The 21,361-nt window shown below is 41.5% G+C and overlaps 1 protein-coding gene across 2 annotated transcripts in view; it reads right to left on the reverse strand.

Moving 5' to 3' along the window:
* Window positions 1-312: 312 nt before the first annotated feature.
* si:ch211-196i2.1 (collagen alpha-1(I) chain) overlaps window positions 313-21,361 on the reverse strand; it is a 107,305-nt gene continuing 86,256 nt past the window's right edge. For both annotated transcript variants that reach the window (XM_038734455.1, XM_038734456.1), the window contains 26 exons: window positions 21,021-21,128; window positions 20,411-20,464; window positions 20,150-20,257; window positions 19,631-19,684; window positions 19,378-19,431; window positions 15,060-15,113; window positions 14,911-14,964; window positions 13,711-13,818; window positions 13,487-13,540; window positions 13,305-13,358; window positions 13,007-13,060; window positions 12,209-12,262; window positions 11,943-11,996; window positions 11,797-11,850; window positions 11,520-11,573; window positions 10,670-10,723; window positions 9,034-9,087; window positions 8,837-8,890; window positions 8,308-8,325; window positions 8,026-8,079; window positions 7,344-7,406; window positions 5,784-5,949; window positions 5,118-5,227; window positions 4,351-4,431; window positions 1,487-1,669; window positions 313-1,219 (listed from right to left, as the gene is read on the reverse strand). In XM_038734455.1, the coding sequence (XP_038590383.1) occupies window positions 1,070-1,219; window positions 1,487-1,669; window positions 4,351-4,431; window positions 5,118-5,227; window positions 5,784-5,949; window positions 7,344-7,406; window positions 8,026-8,079; window positions 8,308-8,325; window positions 8,837-8,890; window positions 9,034-9,087; window positions 10,670-10,723; window positions 11,520-11,573; window positions 11,797-11,850; window positions 11,943-11,996; window positions 12,209-12,262; window positions 13,007-13,060; window positions 13,305-13,358; window positions 13,487-13,540; window positions 13,711-13,818; window positions 14,911-14,964; window positions 15,060-15,113; window positions 19,378-19,431; window positions 19,631-19,684; window positions 20,150-20,257; window positions 20,411-20,464; window positions 21,021-21,128 (1,959 nt within the window). In that variant the 3' untranslated portion in view covers window positions 313-1,069. The remainder of the gene's footprint in view (window positions 1,220-1,486; window positions 1,670-4,350; window positions 4,432-5,117; window positions 5,228-5,783; window positions 5,950-7,343; window positions 7,407-8,025; window positions 8,080-8,307; window positions 8,326-8,836; window positions 8,891-9,033; window positions 9,088-10,669; window positions 10,724-11,519; window positions 11,574-11,796; window positions 11,851-11,942; window positions 11,997-12,208; window positions 12,263-13,006; window positions 13,061-13,304; window positions 13,359-13,486; window positions 13,541-13,710; window positions 13,819-14,910; window positions 14,965-15,059; window positions 15,114-19,377; window positions 19,432-19,630; window positions 19,685-20,149; window positions 20,258-20,410; window positions 20,465-21,020; window positions 21,129-21,361) is intronic.

A 21,361-nucleotide genomic window follows, 5' to 3' on the forward strand; every position in this document is an offset into this window, starting at 1 on the left:
CACTGTCGTTTTTAGCAAACATTCCTCAAACAGGAGTAAATAAAGCATTTGTTGTGGACTATTTTCAGATGCAGATTAATACGTTTAGAGTTTTTCCGGCAGCATTTCCGGTTTATGTAGGTCAAAATAAACTACACCATTTGTGTTCATGATAATGAGTTCACCTAGGTGGCTTTGAGATGGAGCTCTATGGCACAGAGGAATACAATATATCAGGCTTTGGCTACACAGACTAAACTTTTTCAGTGTTGGTTTTGGTCTTTCATTTCTAACATTTCTTTAAGTTTGAATGCGATACTCCAGACTGATCAGCATACTGTGACAACAGCTGCTTCAGCGCCCATGTGTACATCATTAATGTATCATACCTGAGACGTAAGAAAAAACCCAACATAGATTATATGAAACTGCAAAAATAATAAACAATGTTTTGTTTGATCTTGCTGTTGGCAAAAGACAGCATCAAGTATGCATAAAACAGGATGACTGCCCCCCTCTATTGTTTTTGGGATTAGATAAATGCTGGTCTTACAAATAAAATGTGATCGGCACCATGAGAAAAGTGACACATCTGAGTTGACTTACAGTACAAAAGTAGTGGACTTACAGTGAGAGAGTTTACTGGCCTGGTCACACACAGCCAATGGGACAACATTAGCTGTGTCCCCATGCAGAACACATTGTTAATTGTTCAGTTAGGACAGTCCGACTTTTATATACCCAACGGCCAGGCTATGACAGAAGCCCACAATACAAAACAAAAATCAAACAGAGTTATAAAGGATAAAAAAACATATATTTTTAAATTATTCAATACAAGATAAACGTCTCTGTAAACAAAATTGACTTCTCCGTGAAAAAAGCCTGGGGACACTTCTGTCCTCATAAATTCATTAAAACGGTCACTCAGCTTGAGAGATCAAATCCCCCAAAACAAGAGGAAAGGGAAGTGACATCTTTAGAAATTGGGAGAGATGTTCAAGTTGTCCTCTTGACGTCCATGATTTGAAGAGAGGTTTGTATCCTGGGCCTGTGAGGCTTCTGGGACGGCACAGCTTTCTAGCATTTCCTAGCTGAAACACACGGGTCCGACAGTGAAGCCAAACTGGTGTGTGAAGTTTCCACCTCCCATCAGTGCTACGTCTCTCAGAGGAAGCAGCTGGAGGTCTTCAAACTCAAACACAGACTCCCGAGGTCCAGAAATGGTCTCCTCTCCAGGCTGACACAAGAAATAGAATACATTTTTTAGTTTTTACATTTAATTGCTATGACTCACCTTTTTTCATATGCAATGACTGAAACTGAAAATTATGTATTTCATTCCTCTTTTTTTCCTCTATTTTTTGGATGCTTTTTTCCTAATAATAAATAATTGTTATAAAATGAACCTGCTTCAACAAGATTTTACACAGCAGCAGCATGACAGGTACTTTCTCAAGCCTTTCAGAACACAGCGAAAAAGAAGTTTACAAAACTTTATACACACCACACAATCTTTAAGAGCTCCGAGGTAACTTTGCTTCCTTGTATCAGTGAGGAATTTGATGTCTCTGTCTGTCTGACCCAGTCTGTGTCCTGGGTGGCAGGAGTAGGTCACCTTCTGGGTGGCGGTGGTACTATGCAATCTCAGAAAACGCATCTGGACCACGTTAGCACCTGGATAGTAAAACTGATAGGAAAGGAATAAGAACGTGATGTATTTACAATGTCAGCTGGTACATAGTTACGCAACAACAATAACATTATTTAAGTCATTAAGTCATGAATCAAATCATCAGTGGTGTGACAGATAACCAGTGTTAGGGTAGTTACTCAAAAAACGTAATGGATACACATTACTAGTTACGTTTGTTTTTTTAAGTAATGCCTTACTTTACTAGATTACTCACTGCTGAAAGTAACTAGCTACACTACTAGTTACATTATTTTTGGATTACTCAGATTAGTCAGTAATTGTTCCCTCTGGTTGGATGAAGTCTGACGCTCTGCATGATCCATGATGATAGAGATTAATGTCAATAAAGCATACTGTCAATATTTTAGAGACCCCCTAAAATATCACAAATCATGCTTTTAGGTGAGCTGTTGTCTTATTAAGTGCAGCTAAGCTCCCCCTGGCTCCCCTGTAGTTCACACCCTGGGCAAGAGTCTCAAATTGTTTGTCAGACAATCTGTTCCTCCTCTGAGTCAGCACAAGACTGCCCAGGCTATAGAGCCTCACCACAGGTGCACCAGAGGGTATCGCTGTCCTTTCACGAAACAATATGAAGCAATACCTCCACCCCACGAAAGACGTCTTTGGCAGCTCTGCCATTTCTGTGTCCTCATGAACTGGCGCTGAACTCAAAAGTTGGGTCCGAAAAGTATTACGCAAACACGCATGAAAAGGGACGTTTGATTTATTTTTCTCTCCTCCCCTTATGGGGATAGTTCAACAACCAGTTTGCAAGTAACACGATGATTTTGTTATTAGTAACAATGCGTTACATTACTGCGTTACAGAGAAAAGTAATCTGATTACAGTAATGCATTACTTTGTAACGCGTTAACCCCAACACTGCATATAACAATATTAGAAAAATAACTGTATCTTCCTTCTTCTCTGAAGTATCTCCGGTTTTGTTTGTAAGTTGTAATGTGATTTGCTTGCTATTTAGCCTGTTTACCTCATTGTTTTGGCTTTACGGCACATTTACAGTCTTGATGTTAGTGATGAGATATTAGAATTGGTGTTTTTCATACTTGTGGATTTCTGCTGCCCCCAGGGGCGTTTCCAGGCTCTTAAAACATTGGGGGCTTAGCCCAGCCCAGAAATCTTTCATGTTTTCACATTTTTATATACAGTCTATGGTTTTCACTTGTTTTCATCCCCACCCCCTGTTGCCGCCCAAAGTACGTCTGTAAAGCAACAGTAAATGACCTCTACACAGTAACCCAAACATCTGTCCCATTTTCTGATAATAATAATAATAATCAACTAGAGGGGGTCTGGGGGGTCCTCCCCCTGAAACATTTGGGCTTTAAACACTTAATTTCCTGCATTCCATGAATTTTTTGCAACAATTTATTGAGGAAATGTCTGAGGTGACAAATCAAAATAAAATAATTTAGTGTACTATAATGCAGTAGAGTGATCATACATGCAGGCAAGCTATTTTTCAGTGGCCACGGCTCTCCTTTATTCCTTCAAGTGCCTGCTCTATGCAGGGTAGGCTATGCAGCTGACGATGAAGCTACTGCAGCTCCAGTGCCAAACAAATCAGTTATTTTCACGTATTTGGTGATTTGTTTGGCCCACAAGAAACAGCTCGAGCAAAGGGGGAGGGAGTGGGCCGATCGTTGGCCCATTTTTTAAAATCAGTTAGTCCTACATACTGTATATGCCAGATTATCAGTCCACCCCTGAGGCTACCCCCCTTTAGACTGTCTGACAGACACAGAGCCCGTCTGGGACTGTAGCCTATGAGACGAGTGCACTGATCTTCATCAGAGGAAGAAAAACGAAACTGAAAACACTTGTGATCAGACAGAAATATCAGCATAATTCTACACAAATGTTCACTTCAGCAACTCTGATAAAGTGCAGCTCACAGCCGTTTTAGAGGGAATGAAGCATCCTGGAGACAGTAAAACAGTAGTGTCTCACAGCGAGTGGGACAGAGACAGCAGGACACAGAGCGACAGGTGTCAGTGTCGCGGTCAGGTGTGATATTCTCTCATTACTGTGCGCCGACTGTTAACTGTTTGCGTTGAATGAATGGTTTTTTTTCGGTTTACAAAATACAGAAAAAACTAACAATTTGTGTGAATATGCAATTTACAAGAATCTTATATGTGCTTACACCAATCCATTCACACAAAATTACTTGCAACATTGAAGCCCAAGGCTTATATTTGCCTGTGTGTTAACATATTGAACAGACACTGACCGACAACATTTATGTTTGATTACAATTTTGCAATTCAGAAGTCGCGGACAAGCACTGAAGCTGAAGCTGTGAGCAATGCGCGCTCTCTCTCTCTCTCGTGCTCTCTCTAAATGCAGTTTCAGTAACGGTGGTGGAGTGGTCACATCAAACAAAATGTATCAATTATTGCGAGTAGCCTCCGCTCTTTGAAGACCTTAGAGAGAGGCTGCGTCACGAAGAGTATTGCATATTAGCATGGAAATATTTTGTTGCTGTTGTTGGGGGGGGCTACAGTCAAAACATCAAAAATTGGCTGCCCCCAAGTGTCCAATAACATCAAGGAATGCAGTTTAAATGCATCTGCGAATATGCGATTTGAAATAACATCCAAATTAGGGGAAATGTTTTCTTTTGGTTGTTTCCCTCAGACGGATTCACTCACCTGAAACCCCTGTTCCAACCTGCTGAGCCACTGAAAAGATCCTTCTTCAGAAAAGCCTTCCATCCAGGCTTTCATGGGCAGCTGCAGGCACAGAAAAGAAGGCACACATTTGCACATCTGGATGCAAGTCTTGCTTTCATGTATGAGACCTGTGAAGGTCAATGATGTTCAGACAGCTGCTGATAAACTCTGGATTAGCATGCAGCTCAAGCATGAAGCAGAAGTAAATTGGCTACTTTAGTGATAGATGCATCCATCTCACGCTACCTGAGACCAATTCATTTTATTCTTTGGTTGAGTGAATCAATTCTTTATGTACTATTGACTCTATTAGAGTGATTATGATGATTATGATTATGATTAACAAATTATGATTTTGGCCATGGTTTGGAGGCTCTGCACGGCCGCAGCTGGATATACTTGTATACTTCGGTGATTTAGGCTAGAGGCTGAGATAGATGTTGTGTAGATGTTTTGGGCGCGGTATATTTATGGCAATTTTGTAGAGTCCTGAAAACTTGTGTTTGTGCGTGTGTATGGCAGACAGTGAATCTCAGCATAGATTTAATAACTGATCCTGTAGGAATGATGTCCAAACTACCGAAATAAGATTTTCCTTCAAGAGGACTGTGTCACAAGTTCAAGTCATCACTGCAGAAGCGTGTGCTGACTGACAATTTATCAAATTGAGATTGCGGTCGTGCAACACGACGACATGAAATTAGGTGCAATTTCCCGGCAGCTTTTCCCGGGTGATGTCTTTATACCTGAGAGTCTCGAGGATGAATGCAGGTCTGTTTTGATGCGGAGGAGAAGCTGCAATAGGCCAGCAGAGTGTCGGCTGGGCTCCCCTGGTTGGGGTCGATGTAATACATTCCTGCAGGGGAAGGTTACCAAGAGGTCAATGAGATCTGCAGGGATGAAAGTGTTGTGCCCCACACTGACAGAAAGACCTGAGAAAAACCTGAATCACAACTACTCCTACATAGACTATTGGCTAAATGTTAAAGCGTAAAGAATTGCAGTAGACATTTTTCTTTTCTGTTTCTAGTAAATGTATTATTAGTCCTGCTTTAACTAGCAACTGCTGGTGCACCGGTGGGCACAGAGAATATGGACCCTTCACTTATATGATATTCAATAAGAATTTAAAGTGTTAGGAGTCAATTATGCATTATGTATCTATATATAGGCACACCATAAAATCTGTATTGAGGTAAATTACTTGTTTTTGGGTGTTACCATTTTAATTTTACCTTATAACAAAAAGCATTTCTCCATGTGAGCTGTTCTGATCTCTGACGTAATAAATGAATCTGGCAACTTTTGGAATTTTAGCTTTCAAAAACACACATGTAACAGAAAGGACAGTATCTAGAACTTCAGCTATTTCAGTGTGTATTTACTGTCATGACACTGTTTCGGGAACTGACCGCTGCTGTACTCAGGGTGACAGAGCCAGAGCTCCAGACAGGTGGTGGCAGGATGCTCCTTACTGCCATCAGGAGGATCCACCAGCAGCCGAAGCTCGTGCTGCAGAGAATCTAGCAGAGTCTGGATCAGAGGGTAGTTGGGCTTATCGGACACATACATCAGGTCCTGCACAGGGGAATAGAGCAACAAAATTGAGGGAGAATGCACTTTGAGTGTATGTTGACTTGTACTTTCAGATGCTCTTATGATAAATGCTTTTGTAATTGTAAATAGGGTTGCCCCCTTCAATACAGAAAAATGAAGGACGCCTGCCGCAGTGGGGGCCACACCCCTCGGGGGCCCGGCAACGACAGGCCCGATGGTGTGCCAGTGGTGGCATATCATAACTTAAAACATGTTTTCAGGAAAGTATTAAGATTGATACCAGTGGACTTTGTAATAAGCTATTTGCTATTGAAATCAGTGTGAACAGATAAACGCTGTCTCTCTACATCACAACTCAACAGACTAGTGGTCTTATTGTCATAGCTGAATACACAGCTACCACAATAATAAACATAGGCCAACAATGTGTGACAGTGAGACCAGAAAATATAGGCTTTTGGAGGAACTTGTGAGATATGAACTGTGTTTCATTAATTTATTAAATCAATGTCATGTCCATAACTTATGAACTATAAATAGGCTAAAACAAATGACTTGATATGAATTGGAAAGACTTTTGCAAAGGATTTTCCATAATCATGAACGGCAGTGGACCAGAAGTAGTAGTCTTCTTTTGATTGTCAGTAAATATATTTATGTATTTATTTTATTTTAAATCTATAGTATTGAAGAATGCAATTCTATAGATTGGTTATGAATAACAATTGTTTATATTCTTCACATTGGCACTATATTTTGATAATTAAATGTGTATTAAATAACCTTTATCGCTTATTAAATTAATGCTTATGTGTCTGACTGTATATCTCAACCTTAAAAAAACAAATCATACCATAATGTAGGCATGTGCTTAATTTAGATTGTAACAGTATTTCTTAACAGATAGGCAGCACATGAAATCCAGCGTAATCAATCAGAAAATTTGTAAATTTTATTAAGTCATTACACTGCCTCGGCATGCTGTCACACGTCTGACAGGCCACTGTGCACCACACGAAACACTGGCCGACAAATTGTGAAGTTTGGCTTGATACTCATCAAGTAGGCTATTTGATTTCTCCCACTTGTCGTTGGTAGACTACTTTTGCATCCGCTTTTGTTTCAGAGGGGACGCGGGCGTTTCTGGAGCTGCTGCTGCCGTTGTTTCAACTCGACTCCCTGCCAAGAGACCCATCCTTATCTGACTCTGATTGGCCCTGAACCCGACGGTATTAATCATACCAACAATGGCAGCGAGTATTACCCAGTACGGGGTAGAAAAGGACTAGTCTTCACAGAATGCGGGTGGGATGATTTGCATGTGATGCTGCATTAAAGACAACTCGGAAATACGGGACAATTCTGTATTTTAAGGGACGGGTGGCAACCCTAATTGTAACTCATGAGTCACATGCCTTGAGTTGAGTCAACGTCATGTTCAGTGACTGTCCTGAGGGTCCTGGAACCCCAGGTGGGCCCTAAAACACAAGGGAGATTGTGGTAACAAATTTTACAAAAATTACACAAATTGGGTAAACACTGCAGAGAGATCAATATTATCTAGATTTTGAAAAACCTTTGTAATTCATCACAAAGTGATGTAAGAAGTCTTAATATACAAACTATACACTAACAAATATAAAAATCTTAGATTGATGGAACTACTGAGTGATGAGTCACTGAAATAAAAAGTTTATTTCTTAAGCTGTTTCACATTTTGACAATTTTCTAAAATCAAATAATGTGGTGTTCAACAAGAAATTATAGATTAAAACAATAACTCAAGAGAGCCAAAGAACTCTATAATTTGGAATAACTTCCTCTGAATGCTAAGCTAATGTTAGCTAAAAGCTAGTCAAGTTATAAACTAAGCAAACTGTCAGACACACAAGAGTATGCACACTAGGCTAATCTCATATTTAGCTTAACTTATTTCTAGGCACTGTTAATGTAGCCATCTTTGTATAAATATATCCATTTTGGATGTACAGTACCTAGTGTATCTTAAGTGCTTTATAATAATATGAAGCACATTAACCAATCAAACCTTAATTCAGAGTTTGTTTCATCCTCTGTCTAACTATATTGTGAACTTACTGGGAGCCCCCTCCTGCCGGGCAGACCAGGTAAACCTTGGTAGCCTTTCAAACCCTGCAGCGAGAAGAAAATGGGATAAATAAAGACTGCTGCAAAGTCCCATTACATTCTAACGCCAACTCCAAAGTGTGACAGCTTTATGATTATATGTGCCATCAACATAAACCAGAGTGATCTCAACATAAGAAATCCTCCAGGGCGTTTGCTTCAGACAACAGTGAGTGAGTGCCGAAGTGAGTTTGATCTTTCAGGACAAGAGTGCTTGAGTTGATGAGATCATACCTTTAATCCAAACAAACCCTGCAACAGAGGAGAGAACAGGAAAAGAAAAGGGCATTAGTATGGTTTTCCACTGCGAAGGGGATTTATCAACAAAGAGCTTTGGAGTGCTTTTATGTGCATTAAGAAGCCATCAGCCACAGCTTTGCAGATTTTATTACGTAAGTCAATGGATTTTTCTCCCCCCCAAGACACAGTGGGTTGAACACAATCATTATGTGCTGCTGAACTGTGAATTATTCAACAGACTGGCAGCTGAAGAAAAGATTAGTTACTTGACAGATAGCAGTCTGCACTTTATAGGAGTTTTTATAAAACAATAACATTTCCATCACACGTTCCACTTCCTGTGCTGTCTACATTTTTCAGACACAAGATGAAGTGACAGATGAAGTGCTTCAATTCAAAATATATCCCAGTCAAACACCATCTTTCCATATAAGAAAGCCAACGTAAAAGCCAAACTGAAAAACAAGACACCAGTTATAAATACAATGAAAGAGAAATATAATAGCAAGTACATGAAACTTACAGGCAGTCCTGGCATCCCCGGTGTACCCCTCGGTCCTGGTGGACCAATATTTCCCTAACAAAATTAAAAAAGAGAGAGAGAGAAACGTACACATTTGCCAAACCTCAATATCATAAAAAAATATTCAAATGTAGTAAAAAGTCTAGTTCAAAACACAAAACTGAAAATAAGATGACAAACTACGATATTCCCTGTACCTGCTCTCCCTTCGGGCCCAGTGGACCTGGCAACCCAACAGGACCACGAATACCCTGAAAATATAAAAAAAATTAAAGATATTTTAAAAAGGAGAATGACACAATGTTTCCAGAGACTGACTCACAAGAAAACACAACAAATATCCATAAGAGACAAATTGGATTTTTCAAAACTTTTAGCATGACTTACCAAAATCACAAGAAATGAAAAAAGGACTATCAGGGCAAGCACTCCTCTGTCAGAGCGACTCATGATGTCACTCTCTTGGCGTTTTGTGTGTTTGTCTGTGTGTTGTGTTGTTTTCTACATGCTAGGCCACAAAATGTTGTGGGTAAAGGCCAGAATTTGACAATGGAAGTAAAAGGGAAGGTTGTGGAGCACTGGGTGGGTGTCTTTAGAAACTTTTTCAAAAGAGGCCTAATACAGTGACTTTGCCTGTATTTGCTGAGGAAACTATAGACTTTGAACATTAGCAAAGCTGTCAAGAAATAACTGCCTGAGTCAGACCTTCACCATTACTTCCTGGCATAACCTTCTCTCTGTTTAAAACAAATCAACACATTCTTGGCTCATCAGTCATGCAAGTAAAATAGCAGGGACCAGCCAGTTCTCCCCATCAGATCTCTATAGCCAGCAAGACTGATGCAAAAACAACTCTCATCACACAGGACCCTTCTCACTCCCACTTAAAACTCATTCCATCTCACCCCATTAGCTTACTGTTGTAAAAACCCTCTGGCCAAAAAAATCCATTAATCAGGAATGTGATTGGCAAAGGACAAAAAAGCAGGAAAATATACTGAACCCCCCCACACACCACGATCAAACTGGCAGCTGCTCTAGAACAGCATATGGATACAGGATCTGTGACAATAACTTCAAAGACAAGTTTCTAATCCACTGTGCCATCGCAACCTCTCTATTAAAAAAATATTATTAATAATTGATGTTATTATAATTAATAATTACAATAACATAATAATAATAATAATAATAATAATATAAATACTAACTTTCAAATTAGTTCAGTTGAAGTTAATAGATTATTTTTAATGAATAAGAGACAGCCGCAAAGGTCGTTGCCTGTTTAAGACCTGGTGGAAAAACAGTTATATTATTCAGGAAACTCAGATCAAACAGCCAGATCAGTCTCTGTCTATTGAAAAAATGTAAGAAAAAGTTCAAAACACTTCAACTCTGTCAGCGGGAGGGTGTGTGTGTGAGAACGACCGCAACAGTTTCACGGGATCGCGCCCAGTATTACACAGAAGTCGTTACCATGGTTTTTGGCTAACAGCTGACTTAAACAACATATGGTAACACATGCACATATTTGGACTCATATTGAACGATTCTCTATTAAGAGTCCCAGGAAGCCTCTCCACTGAGCCATGCAGTGCAAGGCCAAACCCTGATTCTGGCTCACCTTAATGTAATACAGCCATCATTAATGTTATTAATTACACCTGCTGCTTTGACATGTCAAAAGGTCTGCTGTGAAACAGGTCTATTGGTAGGACTGTGTTGCAGCCTTGAACAATATACATCAATGTTTATTAATGTGCATTGTCCCTGTTAAATGAACCAATAAATGAAAAAATTAAAAACATTAGACATTACAAGAAATACTCCTACCTTCATGCCATCAGCTCCAGCTGGTCCAGGCAATCCATGGTCTCCTTTCTCACCCTAAGGACACAAAAAATACAGATAAAACATTTTTATAACTAGATTTTTCTAATTGAACCAACATATATACATGGTATCTTTGAAGCTACGAATACTTTCAAAGGCTTAGTGCTTTAAAGGTTCAGTGTGTAAGTTTTAGAGGCATCTAGTGGTGAGGGTTGCGAATTACAACCAACTGCTCACTCATCGCTCACCCCCCCACTTCCGAGGGCAGAGGAGAAGCTACGGTCGCCGACACACTCTGTCTGCTAAATAATACATGTGGTCCTCCATTTGTCCAAATTTCTCTTTTCTTCTTACTTTTAAAAACCAGACGACAACAGCTACTACTACTTCTTCAACTTCTTTTTCTTCTTCGTACGTATTCATCGTAGTAAAGGAACACGCTCTGTAGAGCATCTTGTCTGTTTGGGCTACTGTAGAAACATGGTGGCGCAACATGGCGACGTCCATGTAAGAGGACCCGCGGTGTATGTAAACAGAAATTTTAAGGCAATAAAAACATAATAATAAAACATAACGCTTCATTATGTAAGGTCTTTATACACCACTGACAACATAGTTATGTATATTACATTACATTTCTGTCAATAGATCCTCCTAAATATTAAACACTGAACCTTTTATTAACAGCTATTAACAGTTTTTACTGAATCTAAGACAAACCCTGTTATTTGAACACAAATGAAACTAGCGTTGTTTTTGAACAAACAGAATCCAATGAGATCCAGTTGAGTTTGGACCTGCAAGTAAAGTTTGCACTGAATCTTTGTCAGGTTTATTAATTCTTGTTTACCTCTTTCCCCTTTTCACCTTGATCTCCCGGCTCTCCACGTAAGCCAGGGATTCCCTTGGTGACAAAAATTAAATACATTTATCAAATGTACATCAATGCACTGACTGATCAAATGTACTTTAATTGTGAAAGTCATTACTTTATTGATCTCTTCTCCAAATCACTGAACGAGACAGATTGCTGAATAGATCATTTCATAGCTGATGTATGCGGGTATGTTCAGCTAAGACATAAAAATAAATGAAAGCATGTTACGTGAACAAATTAATTGACTTACGATGAGCCCTGGCCACCCAGGGAGGCCGGCCAGTCCTGTGTCTCCCTTTTCACCCTGAACGACAAAACACAATCTAATATTTGCTCATTCATAATAATTAATCCAAATGTGCACAAAGCCTGTGGCCTTGTTTCTATATATCCCACCTTCGGCCCTCTGTCTCCCCTGGTTCCTCTGACTCCGGCTTTCCCCCGTTTCCCCTGCAGACAAGTTTACCATATTTTCAATGAGAAACAAAAAGCAAGAGTGGACACGTGTGAAACAACCCACAGCAATGTTTTATGTATAAATCTATTAATGTAGTGGCTGTCAGAATGGCCAACACTAACAACGGTAATGACCAAAAATTGGATTCTTGGACTCTTTCCTACATCTTAAATTATTTTGCAAGACCAAAACAGAAAGCTCTTACCCTCCTTCCAACATGGCCCATCTTCCCTGGTGATCCATTCATGCCATCATCTCCCTGTAGGTGCAAAAAAAAACCATACTGATCAGTGAAAAAGCAAATTAGTATCTTTTTCGACAACTTCCACTGGGAAAAGGAGACACAGGTGCAGTGTGATTTTTTGTGTTTTTTTTAAAAAAAGATCAGTCTGTGACCTAATAAGTAATTAACATTTTCTTCTCAAGGGAAAGGTGATCCCAATAAAGAGTAATTACATAAAACACAACATAAAATACTTTGGTTTCATTTCAAATGCATAAAATGAGGTGGGGACAGGATTTAAAGAGATAGTTAGATATAGAGACATTTTGGAAATATGTTTACTGGCTTGAAGAGCGTTATATAATAAGATCAATACCCCTCTCATGTCTGCAAGATAAATATGAAGGCTGGGCACAGGGGGAGACAGAGTCAGGCTTGCTGTTTCCTCCTGTTTCTACAGTAAATTAACTGGCTGCTAGCTGTAGCTTCATGTTTAATGGACAGATATGAGAGTGGTGAAGATCGTCTCATCGAACTAAGGCTAAAAGGTGAATAAGAGTATTTCCTAAAGGTGAATATGTGTATTTCATGAGCAATTTAGTGAAATTACTGTATGTCACAGTGAAGCAGAATTAACTCCAAAATGGATCAAATGTTGTTTTCTTTATTTAAATATGTACAATTTAAGATGTTTTGGAAAACTAGAATGAGTAAAAGATGTTACAAGAAGTTACAAGATGCATAAAGACAAAACATCACATTGGACTTTGAGGATCTTACCTTCTCCCCTTTCATTCCCTGTTTCCCTTCAGGTCCTGGTCTTCCTAGCACTCCCTGCAAAGCCATAATGATTTGTTTTATTATCATGCTGCTTTTAACTGCCATAAGTGGCAAAAACAAAACACATACACACAGAAACACACACGCGCACGCACACCATGAGTTTATGATTGTTTGCCCTTTTCCCCAATAATTAATCACTCCCAAACCAATGGTATAATTATAGACCAGCTGCTGCAAGCAAAACATAATGTCATCATCCACAGTGTTTCTGTGTTGTACACAACCACACACTTACAGGAGCCCCTGTGGGACCTGGGGGACCCTGGGGTCCCATCTCTCCAGGTGGCCCCTGAAAAAGAGAACGAAGAGGCACAATTAACAAAGTTAGAGTTGTTGAGGGTAAAAAAGCTATCTTTAGCAGAGGTAATTAACATCAGGTGATGTGTTGACGCTACTCAATAGCGGTTTCGTTCTCACCTCAAACCCTGGCAGAGCCGGAGGACCTCGGATACCTGGCAGACCATCCTCACCCTGCACGGGTAATTAATATTACTACGGTAGTTTAATGAATATTTGCACAAAGTAAACATGTGCTTGCATTAAAATGTATTTATCAAGAAGGTGTAGCACCATGTGCTTCATTTATGTTGGATTTCTAAATGCCATACAGTAGATACATATGACAAGTTAACCTCACTAACCTGTTCCCCTGACACACCCGAGGCTCCCGGCTCTCCCTTCAGTCCCGGTGGCCCTGGTTCCCCTTTATGTCCCAGGTCTCCCTGAGGTCCAACTTGTCCTACTAGGCCCTGCAATGCAGATATCACCAAAATGCAATAAAATTACCATGACAAGTTATTAAGTCATTTTTTTTGTTTTTAATTTGGGGCTTAAAATTAAATTTTACTTCAAGTTAATTAAATCAAAATTAGCCTTTAGGGTGAGATGCTGGGTGACTGAGTTCAACTGCTGCTAAAGTTATTTAAGTTTAATGTGCAAACATCTGCTAATGGCTTATACTTCCTAAGCGGTTATCTGTTTACGTGTTTATATAGCAACAATAGACAAAAATCATTTAGTTTCACCTGTGGTGGATTTTTACTTCACCTCTTGGTAATTCATTTTAATGAACACTAAACACAAAGTACAGCTGAGGCTGAGGGGAATTGGACAAATTGAAGATTTGACCTGAGGATGGAGATAGATGAAAAGTCATGGGACCACCAAAGTAATTATAATCCATCCTGAAGGGGGGCATGAATTTGTGTCATGCAATCCACCTAATAAATGCAAAGATATTTTTCCTATAAACCCAAAAATGTCAACCTCATGGTGGCATTACAGGAAAAGTCATAGGGTCACCAAAGTTTGTGTGTGCATATTTCATCGCAGTCCATCCAATTATTGGAATATTTCAGGCTGGACCAAAGTGGTGGACCATACAAACCGTCCCTACAAACATGCCGCTAACATGGGTAAAAACCATGTTAGATGAACCTGAAATAAAATTTCAGGTTCATCATCAGGGCTTCAGTTGTTAGCCAGCAGTCTGAACTCATCGTGCTCTTGTTATTCATTTGGCATAAGTGCACCACATACTATGATGACCATTAAAACTGAAATACCACTGACTAGATTTCTCTCTAAATCACTTAAAAATATAGTCCTTCCACGGCCACTTAATTTACTGATGTTTGCTGTAATAGCGCAAAGGGAAAATCATGTATTTAAAAATGTTGCCTCCATTAGCTGCTGGAAAAGTCACATACAGGATGAGGTTTACATTATGTGGACTGTGAGGTTAACTGCAATGTAACAGATGGAGAAGTTGTGCATACTTTGCATGGAAAACAAACCAAATAAAGTAAACAACTACTCAAGTAATACTCAAGGATACTTACAGGTGGTCCCAGCCCCCCCGTGTCTCCTCTGACACCACGTGCACCAGTTATTCCCTATGTATAAGACAAACAAAACAAATGGATGGCTTTCCTCATTTAGCTGCACTTTAGTCCATATTGTACAAAATGCTAAATGTAGTTAAGTTTACCCGAGGGCCTTCACTCCCTGGAGGCCCAGTAGTCCCTACAGGCCCAGAATCCCCCTGATGAGATGGATGAAAATATTTTAATGCCATTCTGACTTAACTGATGTGGTTCAAGCAGAGCACGGCAGGTGATATACTCTATCGGCGATGGTGTATTAGAAAGCGTATAGTATGTGCCTGTAGCGGCAGGAGTCCTCTCAATCAGGTGAGATAAGTTAACATATCACGGAAATGTTGCTGTTGATTTTCCTGTCGTCTGCTGTTGTTAAGCAAAAATATAATTGTAAAAATACGTGGTAGCAGTGGTTATGCACCCTGAGCCCAAACCAAACAAAGAATAACCGAAAACCAAATTCAACCAGGAACAACTTTTAAGTTTAAACCTGACAGTTTTAAATAAAAGGGGGTGTGAGGACGGGTCTGGCGGTTGCTCGGATGCCAACCATCTGCCTCTGTGCCCGCTGAAACCGGTGAGGGTTATGCGTTGGCGTAAAGTGGTGTCTTCGGTTTGTGCTATGTGTTTGTCGTAAGAGAAAGAGACGCCTTTCCAAGAACAAAGGAAGTTGCGTCACAATCTTGCTCGTTTTACAAGTGCTAATAGTAGTAGTAGTGCCGATAGTAGCGGTAAGTGGGAAAGAAAGGATCGGCCTTGTGGGATGATATGGATGGGGGAGTTTGGGTGTCCAATGAATAGAGAGAGATAGGTGCGGTTGGTGTCATGCGGGTGGGTTGCATGGAGCTTGGAATTCGGGACTGAGGATGAATGTAAATGCTCTGTATTTGTATAGCGCCTTTCTACGTCTTTGACCACTCAAAGTGCTTTTACACCACATCTGCATTCACCATTCACTCACATTCATTCACTGAGCCTAAGTGCTCAAACAGAAACAAACATTCACACATATTCATACACTGGCGGAACAACCGCGGCAGGTTCTGGTGTCGGCGCCCCCACATAAGGAATGTGAGGAAACGGCGACATGAACATTGCGATGTAATTTAACGTAACATTAAAGTTATGTGCCACCATCCTGCCGCCTTGGTATGGTATGGGCCTTGCCTTGGTTGACTTTCTGAGGAATCGGACCGTCAGTTGATTGTGCAATGTTTTCTGATAGAAGGGTGGGTGGTTTGGGGATGATGGGAGTTGGAGGCACGGCAGGGCGTAGCCTTGGAAAGATGGGGCATCGAGAATGCCTATTTGCGGGGTCTGGAGTTTTGCACTACGGCATGCGGCCTGGGAAGCAAGAGGACGTAATATGTGAACTGAACAACGGAGCCAAATCCAATGGTGGAGAGGCAGTCGTCGTACTTGTCCCTGCAGTTGGGAAAGACTGAGCGTGTTGTATCACGTGAACAACAAAGGTAAATGCTGCGACTGTAAGCTCCCTATAACTTAAAGGTGAGGGATTCCTAACTGGATTATACCGTGGGGTGTAAGGAGCTCCCCGGGAATGTTGTGTGGTGTTAATGGATGGCAAAAAAAGAAGCGCGAGTTTGCGATACTTAGATGACGGAATTGTTGCCTGGGGTAAGGTGAAGCGGGGACAGCTGCAAGGCTGAAGTGCGTGGACAGGGGGAACGGCGCAGTTAAGTTGAATTGCTGGTGGTCGTGACACTGACGACGTGTGGGGTAGGAAGACCAAGGGTAGGGGTTGCTGAAGGAATGGACGGTAGCGCAGGTGGGGGTTTCTGCGAGACAGAGAGAGAAAGAGCTGGTAGAGCGGGGGGGAGCAGAAGGAGCTATGTTGGCTGCAGCTAAAGGAAGAGGATAAGAAGGATGCTGGGATGTGAGGGATGTAGCAGGGGTAGGGTGTGTAGCCTCCTGAAACATGGGTGGGAGAAAAAGGGGAAACAGTGGAGTCGTTTGCGTTACTGGGCGTCGTCGTGACATCATCGGCGGGTCAGGTGCATGTGGCGCTGCATCGGGAATGCGGAGTGGCCTGCTGGAGGCTGTTGGAGGTCGCTGGGTAAGCTGGAAAACCTTTCGGTGGAAAGGTATAGCTTCCTTGAGTGCACACTGGAGCCGTGATCGGGTTAACTGATGTGGGGCCGCGAGTCGGTTGTGAAGCCGGTGGTGCGGCCGGTCAGAAGTCTGGAAGAGTCGACTGTGGCCACTGTGGCCTGTGTGTGTTCGGAGGAGTTGGACAGGAGCTGAAGTGGATGAAAAATACTGGATGATGCGGTGAGAACTTGAATAACGGAGCGTTGTCGTGGTGGACGTGTAGCTAGCTGCATGGGAGATAATAAAACTATGGACTGAGAAGATTAGAGAGCGCGGGCGGATCTTCGTACGGATCGCAGTTGGGGGGGCTGAGAAGCAGCTCGTGATCTGTGTAAAGGTAAGCAAAGGTACTTTCGAGAAACTTCAATGTGTGTCTGAGTCTGAACTGATGGTCGTGAGAACTGAGAAACGGGAGAGAAAAGGGGTTAGACAGGCTTATATACGTGAGTGCATGTGACTGGATTAGAGGCACAGGTAGATGAAATAAGTGAAGCACAGGTGGTTGATTGGAGGAATTGGATGAGGCGCAGGTGGTGGAATTAGTGGGAGAGGCGTGGTCCTGTTCCTGAACTTTAGTTATATAACTCCATAAAAGTAATTCTAAAATTTCAGCTACAAGTAAATTTTTTATGTACTTAAATGAAACAATTACAGTGGGGGAAATAAGTATTTGACCCCTTGCTGATTTTGCAGGTTTGCCCACTTACAAAGAATGCAACAATCTACAATTTTAATCATATGTACATTCTAACAGTGAAAGACAGAATCCCAAAGAAAATTCCAGAAAATCACATCATATGAATTTATAAAAATTGATAACCATCTGATGAGGAAAAACAAGTATTTGACCCCCTGGACAAACAGCATGTTAATATTTTGTAGAAAAGCCATTATTGGCCAGCACAGATGTCAAACGGTTTTTATAGTTGGTGACAAGGTTTGTGCACATTTCGGCAGGGATGCTGGCCCACTCCTCCCTGCAGACAGCCTCCAAATCATTCAGGTTCCGAGGTTGTCGCCTGGCAACTCGAATTTTAAGCTCCCTCCAAAGATTTTCAATTGGATTCAGGTCTGGAGACTGGCTAGGCCACTCCAGAACCTTGATGTGCTTCTTCTTCAGCCACTCTTTTGTTGCTTTGGCGGTGTGCTTATGGTCGTTGTCGTGCTGAAACACCCATCCTCGACCCATCTTCAGCTCTCTCACTGAGGGAAGGAGATGTTGGTCCAGAATTCCACGATACATGGCCCCGTCCATCCTCCCCTCAATACGATGGAGTTGTCCCGTCCCCTTGGCTGAAAAGCACCCCCAAAGCATGATGTTGCCACCACCATGCTTGACGGTGGGGATGGTGTTCTTTGGGTTGTACTCGGTGTTCTTTGCCCTCCAAACACGACGAGTTGAGTTGAGGCCAAAGAGTTCTATTTTGGTCTCATCTGACCACATCACCTTCTTCCAGGCCTCTTCTGAGTCGTCCAGGTGGTGAATGGCGAACTTCATGCGGGCCTGTACATGTTTCTTCTTGAGCAGGAGGACCTTGCGTGCGCTGCAGGATTTCAATCCATGACGGCGTAGTGTGTTACCAACCGTTTCTTTTGTAACTGTGGTCCCAGCTGCCTTCAGTTGATTCATCAGTTCCCCCCTTGTGGTTTTGGGATGATTCCTCACCGTTCGCATGATCAGGGACACCCCACGAGGCGAGATCTTGTGTGGAGGCCCAGACCGAGGGAGGTTGGCGGTGGTGTGGTGCTTCTTCCATTTCCTGATAACTGCACCGACAGTTGATCTTTTCTCTCCAAGTTGCTTTCCGATTCTCTTGTAGCCCATCCCAGCCTTGTGCAGATCAACAATCTTGTCCCTGATGTCCGTAGAAAGCTCTTTGGTCTTGCCCATGGTGCTGATGTTGGATGCTGGTTGTTTGGGTGTTGACAGGTGAATTTTATACAGGTAACGACGTGAGGCAGGTGTATTTGATGTAGATAATTGGTTGGGATTGGGGCTGTGTCTTAAAGAAAGACTAACTGGCTTGTAGGAGCCAGAATACTTGCTGTTTGTCCAGGGGGTCAAATACTTGTTTTTCCTCATCAGATGGTTATCAGTTTTTATAAATTCATATGATGTGATTTTCTGGAATTTTCTTTGGGATTCTGTCTTTCACTGTTAGAATGTACATATGATTAAAATTGTAGATTGTTGCATTCTTTGTAAGTGGGCAAACCTGCAAAATCAGCAAGGGGTCAAATACTTATTTCCCCCACTGTATTAACAACATTGTGAACGAATGCCAGAGGATTATTACTGAAAGCAAATAATATTACCTTCGGGCCCTGAGGTCCATCTAGGCCCGGGGGTCCCAGAGGGCCTGTGATTCCCTAAAATAAGCCACACAGCACAGAAAAAGTATACACGCTGACATCAGTTTGAATTACGGGAGAAACAGGTAAAAATCAAATGGATCTGTCATACATCCACAAATGTCAATCCCAGCTGTGAACAGTTCAATAAAAGGTTAAATACAAAGCTGAGCGGCCTGTCATCGACAGCGTCAGTGCATCCTGGAAACAAACTTACCTTTAACCCGGCCAGACCTGCAGGTCCCACTTCACCCATCAGCCCCGGTTCACCCTGTTCAAGAGGGTGAACATGACATCAGGAACAGCTTCTACTCACCAAAATCTGACTGATCCATTTTATATTCTGTTTATTAAATATTCAACCATCACTACTAAAAATGTAAGTGCTTGTAATCATCAAAAAAGGCTCAAACAGCTGGGCACTGCAGTTTTTAACACACATTACAAACAAGTGTAAAAAGTGCTTTTGTTTGGGACTAATTTCATTCATATTAATACACATTTAGTGCTTAGTGAGTATTTACAGCAGCAAGGATGGTGTATATGGGATTGAGACAAAATAAACTACAGTGTGTGTATTCATGGTAATGAAGGAACATGTCACCAGTGCAACAGTGTGGCTCACTGATGTCACAGGGGAGATCAATAACTCACCAAATCCAAAAAAATTGGGATACTGGGAGTATGCTGTATCATTAAAATGTAACAGAAATACCAAACACAAAATTGGGCTGACCATTAGTCCAACGTGGCCCTTCTCCCCCTTTGGGCCCCTTTCACCATTTTCTCCAAGGGTTCCCCAAGGGCCTTCTCGACCAGACAACCCTGGAGGTCCCACCTCACCCTGCCGACAACAGCCACAGCCTGATCAGAAACTGCAAACATCTCTTAGAGTCAAACCAACACAATCACCCTCCTAATCAGCGGCGTGAACAGGATGAACTTTAACGTGTCCATTCACCAACTTCAACAAACTATAGTGAGGTAGTAAAACGACCTTTTCCCCTTTCGGTCCAGGATCTCCAGCTTCACCAGGATGGCCGGCATCACCCTGCAGAGGGGGAATGAACGTGAGTGTGGAGTGGAACAGCTGTCCAGCTGCAGGTCAGAACGAAAACACCTCATTTTAAAGGAATGATTTGAAGCTATCACAGAGATTACAGGCTATGCTAGCTCTCTGCTCAGCATGTTATATAATCAACATGTTAAAACCCTCACAGGAATCTGAGCTGTGCGCTGGCATTGTCAAGAAATGTTCATTTCACGGTTTATCTAAAGGTGATGGTAGTACCATTTTTATAAGTATTTCATAGAGCACCTGAAATACGTGACAATAATCTGTAATGCCAACAAGAAATAACAAAAAATACTACAAGCAAATCTGTTCACCATAACACTGTTGCTATAAAGTGATGCTGTAAAGTAAACAGAGTGGAGGTAATGGTATTGTGATGAAGCCCTTAAATTCTTCACTGAATTGAAAAATCACCTCCTGTGGAGCTGCTCTGTCATTTATGAGACAGCAGTCGAACACGTGTGAGAAAACGTCTGTAATCAATTTAAAGTGAAGATCATCTTTGTATAAACAGCAGATAAAATGCACCTACCTCTTTACCGACTGGTCCAGGTGGTCCCTGCAATCCTTTTGGGCCCTCGAGTCCTCTCTCTCCCGGAAGCCCTGGAGGACCAGGTTTCCCACAAGGCCCAATGTCCCCCTGTGAAAACATGGCAACATAAGAAGACAGGAAATCATTAATCATCAAGACAGGATACATTTATTGACTGCAGGTTATCAAATGCCTTTACAGAGTTGGCTGTCAAAATGTTTAATTCCTCAAAAAACCTGGGGCTGTAGACTGTTCCGCAACATTAAACAAAGACAGTTTGGTCTCATATTGTATGTATTGTATGAACAATCAGTGATGTAAAGAGTCAGGATTGATGCTGC

Source organism: Micropterus salmoides, unplaced genomic scaffold (genome assembly GCF_014851395.1).
Source record: "Micropterus salmoides isolate LMB-PRFRI ecotype aquatic unplaced genomic scaffold, ASM1485139v1 Ms_hic_scaffold_20, whole genome shotgun sequence".
NCBI lineage: Eukaryota > Metazoa > Chordata > Actinopteri > Centrarchiformes > Centrarchidae > Micropterus > Micropterus salmoides.